The 17,553-nt window shown below is 41.9% G+C and overlaps 1 protein-coding gene across 2 annotated transcripts in view; it reads right to left on the bottom strand.

Moving 5' to 3' along the window:
• Positions 1-17,553, bottom strand: part of LRRC7 (leucine rich repeat containing 7) — a 225,073-nt gene that overhangs the window by 97,896 nt on the left and 109,624 nt on the right. For both annotated transcript variants that reach the window (XM_015415802.1, XM_015415801.1), the window contains exons 6-9: positions 13,269-13,332; positions 12,407-12,481; positions 8,401-8,545; positions 7,373-7,445 (exon numbers count right to left, since the gene is read on the bottom strand). In XM_015415802.1, coding sequence (XP_015271288.1) covers positions 7,373-7,445; positions 8,401-8,545; positions 12,407-12,481; positions 13,269-13,332 — 357 coding nt within the window. The remainder of the gene's footprint in view (positions 1-7,372; positions 7,446-8,400; positions 8,546-12,406; positions 12,482-13,268; positions 13,333-17,553) is intronic.

The raw sequence follows: 17,553 nt of genomic DNA on the forward strand, positions 1-17,553 counted from the left end.
ACCTGCTCTTTCCCATGCATAATCTTATAAACCTCGATCATGTCACCCCTCAGTCGTCTTTTCTCCAAGCTAAAGAGCCCTAAGCGCTTTAACCTTTCCTCATAGGGAAAGTGTTCCAACCCTTTTATCATTCGAGTTGCCCTTTTCTGCACTTTTTCCAAAGCTATAATATCCTTTTTAAGGTGTGGTGACCAGAACTGCACACAGTATTCCAAATGAGGTCTCACCATTGATTTATATAGGGGCATTATTATATTGGCTGATCTGTTTTCAATACCCTTCCTAATAATCCCCAGCATAGCATTGGCCTTCTTTATTGCAGTCACACACTGTCTCGACATTTTCAGTGAGTTATCCACTACAACTCCAAGATCTCTCTCTTGCTCAGTCTCTGCCAGTTCAGACCCCATCAATGTGTATTTATATTTAGGATTTTTGGCTCCAATGTGCATCACCTTGCACTTGGCCACATTGAACCCCATTTGCCATGTTGACGCCCACTCGCCCATCCTTGACAGATCCCCTTGGAGTGCCTCACAATCCTCACTGGTTTTCACCACCCTGAACAACTTTGTATCATCCGCAAATTTAGCCACTTCACTGCTTACTCCCATCTCCAAATCATTAATGAACAAGTTAAAAAGCAGTGGACCAAGTACTGATCCCTGCGGTACCCCACTGCTTACCACCCTCCACTGAGAAAATTGCCCACCTACACTCACTCTCTGTTTTCTATGAACTAGCCAGTTTTTGATCCATAAAAGGACTTGTCCTTCTATCCCATGATTTTTGAGCTTACTTAGGAGCCTTTGATGAGGAACTTTATCAAAAGCTTTCTGGAAGTCAAGGTAAATAATATCTATTGGATCCCCCTTGTCCACATGTTTGTTCACCCCCTCAAAGAACACTAACAGGTTAGTGAGACAAGATCTTCCCTTACAGAAACCGTGCTGAGTCTGCCTCAATAGGTTTTGTTCATCTATGTGCCTACTAATTCTTTCCTTAATAATGGTTTCCACCAATTTACCCGGTATCGACGTCAGACTGACTGGCCTGTAATTTCCCGGATCTCCTCTGGAACCCTTTTTAAAGATGGGAGTGACATTAGCTACCTTCCAATCCTCAGGAATGGAGGCAGATTTTAAGGAAAGATTACATATCTTTGTCAGGAGATCTACAAGTTCACATTTGAGTTCTTTCAGAACTCTCGGATGTATGCCATCTGGGCCTGGTGATTTTTCAGTTTTTAAGTTGTCTATCAGTTTTAGGACCTCCTCTCTCATCACCTCAATCTGACTCAGGTCTTCCAACACCCCTCCTGAAATCAGTGGTTCTGGAGTGGGCAAGCACTTCTCATCTTCCACAGTGAAGACGGAGGCAAAAAATGCATTTAGCTTCTCAGCCATTTCCCTATCATCCTTCAATACTCCTTTTACCCCTTGGTCGTCCAAGGGCCCCACTGCCTCCCTGGCTGGTTTCCTGTTTCTAATGTATTTGAAGAAAGTTTTATTGTTGGTTTTTACGTTTTTTGCTATATGCTCCTCATATTCCCTTTTTGCCTGCCTGACCTCAGACTTGCATTTTATTTGCCATAGCCTGTGTTCCGTTTTATCAGCCTCACTGTGACTAGCTTTCCACTGCTTAAAGGAATTCTTTTTACTTTTTACAGCCTCCATTACTCTGTTTGTTAACCATGCAGGCTTTTTCCTATACCTGTTTGTGCCTTTCCTAACCTGCGGAATATATATTTTTTGAGCTTCTAGGATCGTAGTTTTAAATAGATCCCAAGCTTCCCCAATTGTTTTGACCCTTTCTACTTTTCCTTTCAGTTTCCTCCCCACGTGTCCCCTCATATCAGAGAAATTACCCCTTTTAAAGTTAAAAATGGTTGTGTGAGTCTTTTTGGCCAATTCTCTATTTGTACAAATGATGAACTCAACAACATTATGATCACTGTTTCCAAGCGGTGCAATCACTTTTACATCTCTCACCAGGTCTTGAGTGTTACTTAGGACCAAATCAAGGATCGCCTCTCCCCTGGTAGGTTCCGTGACCATCTGCTCCATAGCACAGTCATTTAGAGTGTCTAGAAACTCAATCTCTTTTTCCCGACTAGAACACATATTGACCCAATCAATGTGTGGGTAGTTAAAATCACCTATTATTACACAGTGTTTTTGTCTAGTTGCTATCTTTAAGGCATTCATCATTTTATAATCCTCCTCTATCTTTTGATCTGGTGGGCGATAACAAACTCCCAGTGTTAAGTTTCCTTTTGGCCCCCCTATTTCAACCCATAGAACTTCCAGAAGCGAATCCAATTCACTTAGCCTCTCAATCTTTCTAGACTTTATACCCTCTCTGACATACAGAGCTACCCCACCTCCAACCCTTCCCCCCCTATCCTTCCGATATAATATATAACCGGGAATCACTGTGTCCCACTGATTTTCCTCATCCCACCAAGTTTCAGAAATACCCACAATGTCTATTTTTCCCTCCGACACCAAGCACTCCAACTCCCCGATTTTACCTCGGACACTTCTAGCATTTGTATAGAAACAGCTGTAATTTCCCTTACAAGTTAAGCCTGCATCCTTCCTCTTGCTATCTCGAGTCGTTGTCCGGCAGTCCATGTCACCAGCCATGGCCTCTGTGGACAATTTCAATCCACCTCCCTGTAGAAAAGCAACCGGTACCCCCTCACCTCTCTCAGATGAGCCAACCCGAACCAGAGACTTTTCATCTCCTGTCGGCTTTCCCCCAATATTCAGTTTAAAAGCTGCTCTGCCACCTTTTTGATTTTAAGTGCCAGCAGCCTGGTTCCTTCTCGGGACAAGTGGAGACCGTCTCGCCTGTACAGCTCCCTCTTGTTCCAAAAAGTATCCCAGTGCCTAACAAACCTGAACCCTTCCCCCCTACACCATCGTCTCATCCACGCATTGAGACTCCTGATCTCTGCCTGTCTCTCCGGCCCTGCGCGTGGAACAGGTAACACTTCTGAGAAGGCTACCTTGGAGGTCCTGGACCTAAGTTTCCTGCCCAGCAGCCTAAATTTCTCCTCCAGGACCTCACGACTGCATTTCCCCACATCGTTGGTGCCGACATGCACCACGACCACTGGCTCCTCCCCAGCACTATCTACCAGCCTATCTAAAACACGCGTAATGTCCGCTACCTTCGCACCAGGCAGGCAAGTCACCATACGGTCAGTACGCGGGTTCGCCACCCAGCTGTCTACCTGCCTAAGGATCGAATCACCCACTACCAAGAGCCCCCCTCCCACCCTGCTCAGGGATGGTTCCTTGGTGCAAAAGGAGAGCCGCTCACCAGCTGGGGAAGAGGTCCCTTCTGAGGGCACATTCCCCTTATCCTCAGCATGGTGCCCTGTTTCCCCTAGACCCTCATGCTCCCTGACAGCAGCGGGGCTGCCAGATCCAGAGTGGGACGTAGCTAACAAGTCCCCGAGAGTCTTTTCTGTGCGCCTAGCTGACTGTCTCTGCTTCTCCAGGTCAGCCACCTTGGCCTCAAGGGAGCACACACGTTCCCTGAGAACCAGGAGCTCCTTGCACCGAGGACACACCCAAGACTTCTGCCCAGTGGGCAGATAGTCATACATGTGACACTCCGTGCAAAACACTGGATAGCCCCCAACCCCCTGCTGGCATTCTGGCTTCATAATTCTTTTAAAATAAATAAATATAATCCCCCTTTTAAACCCTTGGTATTTATGTGGTTTTTGTTATCAAGTCAAATTATTTTACGGGAAAGACAAAGAGCCTAGGGCCTTGTCTTTCTGGCTCTTTTTGGGCTTCTTACAGAGCCCCTAGTCTAAGAGCCACAGGCAAAGAGCCCTTTAGCTCGTGCCTCTGGCAAGGTGCTTCCTTAAATAGAGGCCTCCCCCAGCAGAGGTCAAGCAGCAGCTATTCAAATTCAAATTCACCCAGGCACTCAATCACAGGCAAAACAATGCCCCTTCCACTTCCTCTCAATTACAGGCAATCCCAGTCAAACAGTGCCCGTTCCTCTCCCACACTCAATCAGCCAGGACTCTGCAAGAACTCTAAGTGCTTCCACACACTGCTAAACACAGTTTTCCCACAAAATATCCGTAGCTGAATTCTCTCAGCTGAAAGCAAGTAAAAGAAACCCACTCACCTCTCTCACAGCTCTCTCTCCTGCTCCTGCTCAGAGCTCAGCTGGTCTCCTCTGCCTCTGGCAAGGTGCTTCCTTAAATAGAGGCCTCCCCCAGCAGAGGTCAGGCAGCAGCTATTCAAATTCAAATTCACCCAGGCACTCAATCACAGGCAAAACAATGCCCCTTCCACTTCCTCTCAATTACAGGCAATCCCAGTCAAACAGTGCCCGTTCCTCTCCCACACTCAATCAGCCAGGACTCTGCAAGAACTCTAAGTGCTTCCACACACTGCTAAACACAGTTTTCCCACAAAATATCCGTAGCTGAATTCTCTCAGCTGAAAGCAAGTAAAAGAAACCCACTCACCTCTCTCACAGCTCTCTCTCCTGCTCCACCGCTTAGAGGGAGCATTGGTCTGGATGACTTCCCCCAACGAAGGAGAATGCAAGATGTGCAGCCCTATTTAATGGACTGGGAAGGGGTCCAGCCAGGAAGGAAGTGACTGGGCCTATTCCTTAGTGCAAGGTACAGTCTGAGCTGGAGAATTAGAAGAGTAGGCTGCTATACACTTCCTCCCTTCGCTGGCTGAGTAAAAGGAAAAAAGAGTGTGGTATCTTGACAGCTGCCCTTGAAACAATGGGGGTTTGATGACTTTGCCCCCCTCCTCCAGAGAGCAGTCATGGGTGGAGATAGGCTACCACTTGGACAACCCACCCCTTCCTCCAAAAAAATCAGAGTAGCATATTTGTTTTCTTCCCCTCCCTCATATTGTCCTCACAACAACCTTGTGAGGCAGGGGAGGCTGAGACATCTCTTTCCTTTTCCATCATCACTATGAGTGGGTAGAACATCCAAAGACCTATTTTCAAAGATCATGATGGCCTGGCCATAGGTCTGCACACTTAGCAAGCAGACACACACATGTGCAGTAGATAGGAATATAATTTATTATATATATGATCAAGATTCCAGTCTTTCTCCTAGAAACTCAGCGGCAGCAATGAAAATAAAGAGTGCTGGCTAAAGACTTTAGGTGGGTTTTTTTTTGTTCTGTATCTTTAAAAATTTTTCAGACTTTAAAAAGCCTAAAGCTACCAGCAGCCTGTTTACAACCCACAACCCATCTGGTTTCCCATACTTTTTTCAGCAACTAACTACTAGACCATACTAGTCTGGAGGACTTAAGTATGTCATCCTTTTGAGAACCACACAGTGATTAATGAAGTGGGCTGGAAACAGAACAGCTGAAAGCTTTGTTAGGCTTTTAATATATGCTTGCAGCTGCCAAACTGTCATTCAAGCCAGAAGAAGCGATAATTTCTAAAGGAAACATTCCGACAAATTGGCCCAAATCCACTTTAAGCTTGTGCTAACGGAAGCAGAAACAAACTCTAGGTGAGTGTGCTTTAGCAAACCGCCTTACGAAGCTCTCATGTTCCACTTGCCTCCCAACACCTCTACAGCCAGACCAGAGATACAATTATTGAATGTAGTTTCCTTGCAGCCACCAACAGTGCCTAGAATGAATAATACTGAAAATGCCACAAAAAGGGTTGTGATGTCAACAGCATTTACTCTGATGTGATACTGAATACCAATGCAACGCTATTTAAACCATTTTTATCATTCTTAAATTTGCAAATTTCATTAATTACTTAATAATGAAATTAGTGGAATTACAGCCAGCCATCCTAAATCCAAGAAAGCCACAAGTACAAAGTTCAATGTACTTGAATAGTGGAGAAAGCAATAATACTTAACTGAACTTTGTACAATGGTTACATTATTCTTGATCTCACCACTACTCAAATACAGAGATCTTCGTGGAGTCTTTTTAAACACACACACACACGTATATGTTTAAAATATTTTAATCTCATACTTTAAACACAAAGTTTCTCAGATCAATTTACAATAGCCAGTAAACTGAAACAAAACAATTAAAACATTAGTACTATAAACAACATTAACAATAAAGCTATATCATATCTTTAGAAGTAAGAGTCAAATCTGATAAGCTGCTGGAAGAGCCACTGAATGTATTTCCAGAGAAGTTAAAATTGCTGCTTAGGGCAACATGGAAACCCAATTCAATCAGGGCCACAGGGGTAAGTGTGTGCGCGCGCACACGTGTGCATACAAGTGCACACAACTGTTTTCTCCATGCCAGTTTCCCAACTTCAAATGTCTTCTCAGGGTTTCTTGTTTGCCCTACCATGGGGAACATAAAGATTAGTACAAATAACAGTTCTGAGGAGTCATTTGAAGTATGGAGAGGGCTGATCTAAATCAGGAGCCCTAAACTAAATCAGGGAATCACATGGTTGCCATTTAGCAATTTAAAAAGCACACTGAATACAGATTTTGTCTAGTTTGAGTCTTAAATCTGTAAAACCAGCAGATGCTCTTGCAGAACCTCTGGCTTCTAAAAAGAATTCATACAAGAAGTCAGAATGTCCTTGTTATTCCTGAGTTCTAACTTCTTTACTGTGTAAGTTGAGCTTATACTTCAGCCAAAATCAATATTTTCCTGGAAACAATTTGCACCAGTTCCAAGATGACAGCTCTGTTATATAAATTAAATCACCATGTAATATATTCAAATATATAATTACTATAGTTGTCACAAAACACCCATCAGCAAACAAAATAAAAGAATGTGTTCTCTGCTAACGCAGTCATCTTAATAATTTTGGAATTCATGTATCCTGATATATAGCATTACTCCTGCTAAACATTTGGAAAATGCTGCTAATGCTATAGTTTAAAAAGAAATATGTTTCTCTTTAAAATTACTGGTTGTTTTATACTTTATCAGTGTTTAGATTCATTGAGTAATGTACAGCATACTGTTAGCCTCTGAAGCAAATGGTTTAAAGAAAAAAACGATTTGGACATTATGTGAGAAAAGCCAGATATTTCTTAAAAACATTAGGACCTGCAATTTTTAAAATTCACGCAAACTTCAAGTACTTATATGAATTATTTGTTCCTTCAATAGTGATCTTTTCCACTCTTTGTTCTGTCATTTCCCACCACCGACTGCAGAAAATGAAAAGCATTTCCAATTATTGCCCAATACAAAGGAACACTGCAGTACAATCCAGCTGAAGTTAAGCATTTATAAACCCCATTCATTCACATGGTAGAGATTTAAGTATTTGCTTAATACAGAACCAGTGGTATTTATGTGAATAATGTTGCAGCATGTCCCTAAGAATGTTTTCCACTTACTTTCCAATGGCATTGGGCAGAACTGTAAGCTGATTGTCATCTACTTTTAGAGTTGAAAGCCTTTTCAAGAGCCCTGCAAAACAAAAGAAAGTGTTGCTAAATCAGAGTTAGTATACTAATAAAAAGAATAGTGTAAATTCTCCCCCCCCCTGCTGTCCATTTTCCTGTTCCCTTATTTTCAGACTTCAAATACTATTGGTTATGGTGCTGCATGTTCAAAGGAGTGAAATTTGAGCAGTAGTTACTTGGAATAAAGAGAATAAAGGATAATCCTTTAAAAATAAAGGATATAGCTGGCAACCTAACAATGAAATCCTAAACTGTTAATGGACTTAGCTGAAGTTAATTGACTTAAAACAATGTAACTGCTTAGGACTGCTGAGTTATACCCTTCTAAATTATACCTTTCTAAGTTCATTGAAGTCAGTGGACTTAGAAGAGTGTAAGGGCTGCACTATAATTCACAGAATTCTCCTCCTGATGAACAGGCAGCGTTTCTAAATTTATTTAAAAAGCTGCATCTCCCACTGTTGAGAGCTGGATTTTTACATATAATTTCTGTTAGTACCTGTTATAAATTCAAGTGGGAACAGTCAGAGCTGAAAAGCACTCATGTTTGAGGACATGTATGTCATGAATGCAGGGATAGCCATTCCAGTATACTCCTTCATAGCAAGAAACTAAATTCTACATCCATTTACTTAGACACATGCAGAGATGGAAAATACACTGTCATTTCACACACCACTGTAAAAGGTGATGGGAAAAGCATCTGTCTGCATGATGAAGCAAGTCTTCAAAATTTTAGACCTTGTTTTTTGAAGTTTCTATAGCAGTATGTAATTCTAGAAATAACCATTTGTGAGGTCAATGTTTACTAAAGAACCATGAACGATGGTAGTAGTCTAGGGCCTTCTTCCCAACCAAATGAAACTGAAACTTAAATAGAAATCAACACATTAAATACTTCCACTGCAACAAGCCCTCAAACATACCCATTTAGACAAGAACAGTTTGTTTGTTTTTACCTATAGAGTCTGGCAGTTGTTGCAGCATGTTGGATGACAACAGTAGGTCTTCAAGGGCTTCACATCCTGATATGTCCATATCAATACTTTCTATCCTATTTTTTGACACATCCAAATACACCAGCTGCTTTAACTTTCCTATAGGCTATATAATATTAGACAAGAATAGGGTTAATTGATTAGATTCATATTTCACAACAATTTCCAATACCTAACCCTATACCATATTAAATGGACCTGCACACTTGGTTAACATTAATACACTTTACACATGTCAGTTTACAGACGTAACAGCAGTCTGGTTGAACTTAAATGAAAAAGTACAATTGAAAATTGAAACACTGCAACTATCACTACTGGACTCATGACCATTCCCTACATGAGTGCACTACATTTGTGCAGTGGGATTCTCAGAGTGTAAAAGAGCCCTGTTGTCCACATTGGCACACACACAGGTACACTTCCTATATTCACTTGCTACCCACCTCTTCTGTTCAGTCTAGGAATGTAAGCTTGGAGTGTATCTTGCTTAACCAAGAAAAGGGGACAGAGCTGGCCTTGGATATAGACCCTCCCATCTCATTTTACAGCTGGTGTGCTATATATCTGTGCAAAAAAATGGCTATCATGTCTTATGGAGATCTCCCAGTGCATGGGCATTGTGTCCATACAGAGAAGGCTCATACCCTTAGCGTTTAAATCAATTAATGGAGGTCTCACATTGTATTATATTGCACAAAGCTAACATAATTCAAGCAGTTTAAACAAGACTTTTCTTGTAAATAATTTTTCAAAGACAGCATTGTGTCTCAGACAAATAATTTCCTACATTTTAATTTATTTTGAGGAAGTTATATCTTACATAAATAAATAATCAAAATAAATTATCAGGAACTTTTAAACATAGCATTTCAAAAGCTTTACAAGAAGGGACTCCATGCAGAAAAGGACATCCTGTTTGACTGGAAGCTGTGTATAAGAACAAGTACAATGCATCAAGATCTTATGAGTGATTCTCCAGTTTCAATTACTGGACTGAAAGTATGGAAATAGCTAGCTTTGATGCTGCTTAGCACCTGTTTATATGGGAAGGAGAATAGAATCCAGAACTTGTTTTGGATATTTGTACATAAAATGAAATATCCACTGTCTGATAATTGGATCATATTTGCCAATTGAAATAAAATGTAACCATGGCTCCGGTCACACGGGCAGGAAACTGCAGAGGGGAAGCGTGGCTGTTTGCCCCGGGGCAAACTAACGTGCAGTTAAGTGATCAGACCTCCTGTGGAGGTTCTGTGGAGGTACCATGGAGGTTCTGTGGGAAGGGAGAGGTGCTGATCACAGGACACGCCTGCGCGCAACGAAGAAGCGCGCGGTGCGGCAAACTGGTTTTCTTTTTTTGTGTACACGACGAATGTGCATGCTCCGTTGGGTGCGTGTGCGCATCCACGGAGACTTGGGAAAAAAACACACCTTTTTCGCAAGGGGACATGGGTGGGCGCCGGATGCCACCGGAAACGCGATCAGACGCCCGCCCTTGCCCCGCAGTTTCCGGAAACTAGTACCTCCGAGGTACTAGTTTTTTGCTGCATGTTTTCGGCGGGAAGCCTCAGTTGTGCCACGGAAGCGCTATGCTTCCCAGATGTGCCGGTGAGATCGTGCCCGGAAACTCCGCCTGTCTTCCGTCTCTCTTGCATGGCTAATGTTCCGTGTGACCGCAGCCCATGTTAAGCTAAAGTAGTAATCTCGGTAATGGTTGATTTTGGGACTCAAACACATTTTTTCAGCATATAATATTATTTACTGAAAACACACTTCTGTGCTATAAAGCCCAGTTAAAGTGCTGTTGACAATAATGATGGTATGCCGTCCAAATCACTGTCATTTACAAAGGCAGATTTGTTCAAAGAGAAATAACCTTTTGCATTGGAAACAGAATTTGTACAATAAATTCCTTGTAAAATTATTGTGATTTCTTTCACACCAACCTTATTAGGTTGACAAGTTCACATTAAGATTACAGAAGTGTTTTTTAAAAGATGTAGACCATGAGTCAGTGCCAGCTATTACAGGAACAAGCCAATTGCATATCTCCTGTCAGACCACACACTCTGCTTTTCTTATGAGTTATAATGCAAGTGACTTTTTTCAAGTGGTGTTATTATCTACAGTAACTGAATTACAGTAAAGCATAGTTAGGGCTATAGTTTTCATGTTTTATCATATAATACATTCTTGATTTAAGAATTTACTTCTTGTGCATATTTTACAAGGCAGTCTCTTTGAGGATTTTAGATCTTTCTCAGAAATTTTTTGGGCTACACAACCAAGATATGTATTAGCTGAACCACTAGATTGATTTGCTACTCCCACTGCCTTCAGTCAGTGAAACTTCAGTACATGAAAAACAAATGAGCCGACATATTAAGATGATAGATTTTAACATTCATTCTATTTTCTTCATCATCAGCTTCCATCATCACTTTCTCTGTCGTCATTTCCGCACTCAGCTAGTGTTACAGACTTATCATACTCAGAGGGGAATTTGCAAATGAAGGTTATGGAGGCTGAAGCGACACATTCTGCAAATGTAATTTCCCAGCACCTTAAGTGAGGATGATCCTGTGCTACCATCTGAACAGCAATGTGTGCACATATTTCAGCTGGCTGAGTGGGACTTTCATGTCCAAAGCTGCTCTAAATGGATGGGCTGCACCTTGATATGTACATAAACACCACCTGAAATGTTACCTGTGTATAGCGTTTGGAAAGCTGTCTGAGTATACTTTCTAGATCTCACACGTTATAGTGATGGTGGTGGAAAGTGCTGTCAAGTTGAAGCCAATTTATGGTTACTCCATAGGGTTTTCAAGGCAAGAGATTATCAGAGGTGGTTTGCCATTGCCTGCCTCTGCATAACAACCCTGGACTTCCTTGGTGGTTTTCCATCTAAATACTAACCAGGCCCGACCCTCCTTAACTTCTAAGATCTGACAAGATCAGGCTAGACTGGGCTATCTAGGTCAAGGCAAGGTTATATCCAGCAGAGTATCTAAGTAATTTGCAGAGGACATTTAGTTCTTCAGAAAGTGCAGTACTAAGTGTCAGACTCTTGAACAAACTTACTCCAAATAATACTCTCTTGGCAGTGAGAGATAAAGATGTTTCAAGCTAAGACAATCTGTGTCAGAACTGACCCTCTGGCGCCAGTTCTGGTAATATACATAGGTCAAACAGCCCTCCCCTGGTGACCAGGCCAATCACATCAACACATTCAGCCCGCCTAAATCAACTGTGCATCTCCCCCAGCACCTACAAGCTTAGTATCTAGTGGTGTCTGGTGTCCAAGGTCAAGCATGCAGTCTTCCCAGAGATGGGAGACCCCACATAACCGCAGTTACAAGCTAGCATGACTTCCAGCAAAGCGGCTTCACACCCACCCACACACATGCTCCCAGGCTCCCCCTCCCAACTAAAAGAAAACAAGATACAAGGCATACAGAATCCATTAAGCGTACAGAATCATAGCAAACAAGGTCCACATTTGACACTAAGGAGCATATTCTTTATTAGCCCTACTTCAGAAGCACAGATTCATAAGCCTGTCACAGTGTATATTAAATCCTTGGTTTAAGTTCTCATCTATCAGCTTCCATTTTTTTAAACCAAGATCCTCAGTGCTTTCTACATAATTCCAAAATAAACCTACTATTAATGAAATGAGATATCTTGCATGTATTAATATGAAATAGCATGGAAATGTATATGTAACTAAGATCTGACTGAATGTGTAGTGCTAAAATTGATCAATAGGCTTACTGTTTAAAAATTACTTTCTGAAATATTAGTATCTTTGTACAAAACTGTATTTCACACTAAGATCTCAATGTAGTAATACATGAAAATAAAACATTTGCATCTTCAGATATGCATAAATGTGTTGATATTTGTGTCTGTAATTGTCATAGTTTACCAAATAATTGCATAATAAAAATATCCTTACCCCAGGCAGTGTTTGAAGTGAATTATTGTCCATCCACAACTCCTTTAGATTCTGAACTTGTTCTAGAACTTCAGGCTGGAAAAGAAGTAGCTTTTATAAATGAAATATTTAAACAAACCAACACTATTTTTTAATTATTGTAGATTGCTCTTACAATAAAACAAAAGTCCTTTAATGTGACTGCTTTGTCATATTATTTTTAATAAGCTTTAATGATAAAATAAATGACTATTCTGTTAACTACGCATGAGAAGTCACATTTCTGAATATGAATGGTTACATCTAACAGCCTTTTTCCAGGACTTCACCACTCAGTGATGGACAGCAACATTATGCTCTTCAGGACAGAGACAAGGGTGCTAGAAATCCAGAGCAGCAATTGCAGATCTGGCCAAAGATGTTAGAAATGACAATCAAGCAAAGAGTAAAGCATTTATAATTTTTTATTTGCATAAGCTTCTGTGTTCCTCTGCCCTAAATCAAGGTCCCATAGATAACAGCTCCCCCCCCCAGATTAGCCCCTTTAAATCCACAACACCATGTGCCATAAAGAGGAACTATTTGAACTTCTTCACCACTATCCCTCTCTGCGCATACAAAACACTTGGCTTACAAAAGGACATCCATCAGTCCACACATGATTTATTGTTCATGCAAAGTGTTATCACGTGCAGTTTCCCCATGTATGGAAAGCACAGCAGTGCAACTATTCTTGCCCCTGAATGCACTGGGATACAGCAGATGGCTTTGTGACTTTACAGGGCTCTACAGTGAGCAGGTTGTTAATTAGGGCATTTGTATATTTAAGGGTCAGTCTATGTAGACATGTTAAAAATGTCCTTTAAAAATGTGTTGTTCTTACCAGTTCAGCAAATTCATTATTGCCTAAGTCAAGCCTCTCCAGCTGTGTCAGTTTGTGCATTGACCTGTAAGAAAGCAACAATAAATAATGAGAATTGTATCCAGTGATACCAAATTTAAACCAGTTACATGGTGCAATGTGGGGAAAAGCCCATGTGGACAGAAGACTCCATATGCATGAAACTGCTCCTGCCTCCACAAGTAGTTGTGGGATCAACATGCAATCATTTCTTAATCACAACCCAAACAAATATATTGCATGAGCAAACACGCTTGTCATTTAGTAGTCTTCAAAGGAGGGAGAATTCTGCCAAGAGTGGCTTCCCCTGCAATCATGTTTATGTGGCCTAGCAATCCTAAGGATAAGTAAGAAACACATAAAACTCTAGTTTGTCAGGGTTAGGAAGAGAAAAACTATAGAAAGCATGAATAAAAAATAACCAAAAGGACCCCATTTAAAATATAGTCCCATTTTACCAACACAAATGGAATCCCAGAAAATATGTGTTGTCTAATATATATACATGGACATATATACACATAGACAAGGAGCAGAGGACCCCACAGTTGCTACTATATCCATGGTCCTATGCTGCAGAACAGGCTATGGCAAAGGTATCAGCATATACATGTAATCCCCATTAGCAAAACCAGAGTTATCTGAATTTCTTAGGTTGCACGGCATCTGTGCAGTCATTTCTTGTGTCAGATTATTTGGATTTCTGATTCTCCAAGTGTTTCAGATATGTCCTTCTCCAACAATTCAAACCTGCTTGAAAAGAGGAAAAACTACAAACAGGATTGCACAGCTGGAATATGGAGAACTAGGACAATACCAAGTTTTTTTTTGGGGGGGGGTGTTGTTTGAAACCGGTTGGAAAAGAGGTTTGGGGGTTTCAAAGCTGCTGCTGTTGCTTAGAGACTGATATTGCAGTAAGTCTTGCAATCCCTGCTGAGTATGTTTGCTTTTGGGCCCTGTAAGTACAAGGTCTGCCTTTACTTTGGAGCCTTTGGAGACAGCAAACACTTCTTAGGGTTATGAAGTTTCAGCTATGAACAACCCAGCATTTAGGAATAGCTTCAAGCTACAGCAGAACAAGCAAAGACTGAAGTGGACCCTGTTCCTGAGAGGAGCTAACACTAGCCTCTATCCCAACTGCTGAGAATAAAACAGGTGATGGTAGCAAGAACAAAGTTATGTGAGGTCAATTGGTTAAAATTCACTGGCTATATCATACCACTGTAAATTCTGAAGAAGTGATATGTGAAGAAGTGTTATCTGAAGAAGTGAGCGGTGACTCACAAAAGCTCATACCCTACCACAAAATATGCAAGTCTTTAAGGTGTTACTGGACTCTTACTTTTTTACTGTGTCTGGAGGTGAAGGTTCCAGCCCTACCGCCACACTCACAAATGTTGAAGGGAGCCATATGATTGTTGGAAGTAAAAACAGGAGACATCATCTCGCAGCTGGGGTAGCACTGCCAGCATCTCCCAGGTTCACAGCTGGATTACAGGAGGGACTTTCCCCACGGGGAGGAGAAGTAGGCAGCAGTGACAGGGAAATGGTGGACATGAGCTCTGTTGTGTAGTGGGTTCGACGCATGAAGGAACTGGACACAGTGTGATTATCACCTTATGATTTACTGGTACACAACAGAACAACCACAAACGGCCGGCACGGCCAACTGTATACAGTCCCTGATACACACCCACAAGTCCCATTGGAGGGTTTGAACTTCCCGCCACAGTTCCTATAGGTGCTAACTGGGAGGCGCAGGATCCTAGTCCCTATTGTTCCTAGGACCCAAGCTCTGGTTGCAGACCGCTGTCACCTAGTGGTGGTCAGTGGACATAACAGGTGGCAAGGAAGATTAGAAACAGGCATGTCAATCTCACTCCACACTGAGGCTACAGCTAGAGGTTGGGGTCAAAGAGAGAGTGAGAGCACCCCATTGGGAGCAAGGGTTGGCTGTCAGACAGATCCTTATGAGGGAGGAGAAGGATTAGACAGCTTGGTGGGGTGTTATGTATTGGGACAATCATTCCAGGTATGTCACACCAGAGACTGGCTGATCTTGGAGCACAAGTACTCTGGAAGTAACCAATCATGTAGTAATGTTATATAAATAGCCTATCATTGGGAGTGGGGTGTGTTTGGGTGTGGCAATTGCATGCTATTTAACAGAGCTGAGGCTCTGGGGTCTTGTCTTGCTCTTGCTGAAATCACAAATAAAGTTGAGCCAATCACTAGACTTGAGCCTGCTCAACCATGGAACCCACTATTTAACATGGGGCCTCACCCCAAAGGGGAAGACTTAAGCAGGGAGCTCACAGCTGGCTGGGGAGGAAGAACATAGGAGAGACCCAGAGGGACAGAGAGAGCAACGCAGGAGCAGGAGAGAGGGATTCAGGTGTCTGCCATGGGGAGGAGAGGCAGTCACCCGAGGGTGGACTCTTATGTCTGTGGTCACACACACTAAATAATCCACTTTCCAATTGGATTTTACTGTGTGAACTGGCAAAATCCAGTTGGAAAGTGCACTGAAAGTGGATTATTTAGTGTGTGTGATCGCAGCCTATGACACTGTACCCCACTGAGGTCCCTGTCCTCCCCAGGCTCCATCCCCAAATCTCCATGAGTTTCCCAGCACGGATCTGGCAAACCTACCCCCCATCCCCCTCCAATGACCAGAGAAGACCTGGCAACCCTAGTAAATATGCTCATCTATTTTAGTAGCCATTTTTAAGGGAATTTTATATAATTGCTACCATAAGAGAGAAGATTTGTATGCAGCCATTATAAATCATCCCCCTACCTTCTGCTCATGAAGGTTACTTAGACTACAGTGTCTGCCTTCAACTCATTCCTGTCCTTGACTTTTTAACTCACTCCTGCAATTTTCCCTAATCTCCCATTCCCAGACCTGGTTAAGATCTTTCTTTGGTACCTTCATGCTCTCATACCACTAAATGCCTCTTGAAATAGTTGACTGATATGTATTCTTTGCAAACTCATTCTCTCCTCCCAGTTGTCTGAGTCACCTTGGCTGAACTACTCTACTAAAGTTTCCAGATCTCCACCAACTCTAACACTTTTCAATTTATCTTGTCCACTTTTGTTGCCCTCTGTACCACTACTTTCTCCTGATTTGCAATCCACTCAAAATTTTGTTTCCTTCATCAGTGACAAAACTGAAATACTCCATGTGATCTCTCTACCTATTTCCCATCAATTTTGTTTCCCAGCTCTTCTTACAGACATGCACCTCTGTTAAAACTTTTTTCTTTCATCTCAGTTGTTAACTTTGTCCAAAGCCTCCACTTGGCCCCTTGATGTTATTCCTTTCCCATATCTAATTGCCATTTCCACATGCAATCAACTACTCTCCCCCACACAATTGTGTCCCTTCTGTTCTGGCTCCTTCTGTACTACATTCAAACAGCTCTGATACAATAGGGTGAACGGGCATAATGTCTGTTGTCTCTTCCTTTCCATCTTCACCTTGAGATTGCCAGGTGCAGTTCTATTTTCCCCATTCAGCCCAAACATGTATATTAGAGAAAACACAGAAACCAACCGGATCAGCAAAAACCAAGAAGCCAATCTTAAACAGACCCTTGTGGAGTTTTTTTTTATTGCTTGCTCTTGGTACACATGGCTGTGTCCATGATAAAAGCCAAATAGTACAAATTGCTGATCTTTCTGCCTCGGGGGTAGTAAAGAAATCTTCTTAATTCCCCTTATACCTATTATGCTTTTAAACGAAGGCTCATGTGAACCTCTCTTGTGTTGTTGTAGGGGAAACAGAGCTCTGTACAGCAATACAGAGGGGACATGTGGGGAGGAAACTGAAAGGAAAAGTAGAAAGGGTCAAAACCATTGGGGAAGCTTGGAAACTATTTAAAACTATGATCCTAGAAGCTCAAAGTAATGGAAGCTGTAAAAGGTAAAAAGGATTCCTTTAAGCAGTGGAAAGCTAGTCACAGTAAGGCTGATAAAATGGAACACAGGATATGGCAAATAAAATGCAAGTCTGTGGTCAGGCAGGCAAAAAGGGAATATGAGGAGCATATAGCAAAAAACGTAAAAACCAACAATAAAACTTTCTTCAAATACATTAGAAGTGGGAAACCAGCCAGGGAGGCAGTGGGGCCCTTGGATGACCAAGGGGTAAAAGGAGTACTGAAGGATGATAGGGAAATGGCTGAGAAGCTAAATGCATTTTTTGCCTCCGTCTTCACTGTGGAAGAGGAGAAGTGCTTGCCCACTCCAGAGCCGCTGA

The sequence above is a fragment of the Gekko japonicus genome, unplaced genomic scaffold, assembly GCF_001447785.1.
Source record: "Gekko japonicus isolate JY-2015 unplaced genomic scaffold, Gekko_japonicus_V1.1 scaffold20, whole genome shotgun sequence".
Taxonomy (NCBI): domain Eukaryota; kingdom Metazoa; phylum Chordata; class Lepidosauria; order Squamata; family Gekkonidae; genus Gekko; species Gekko japonicus.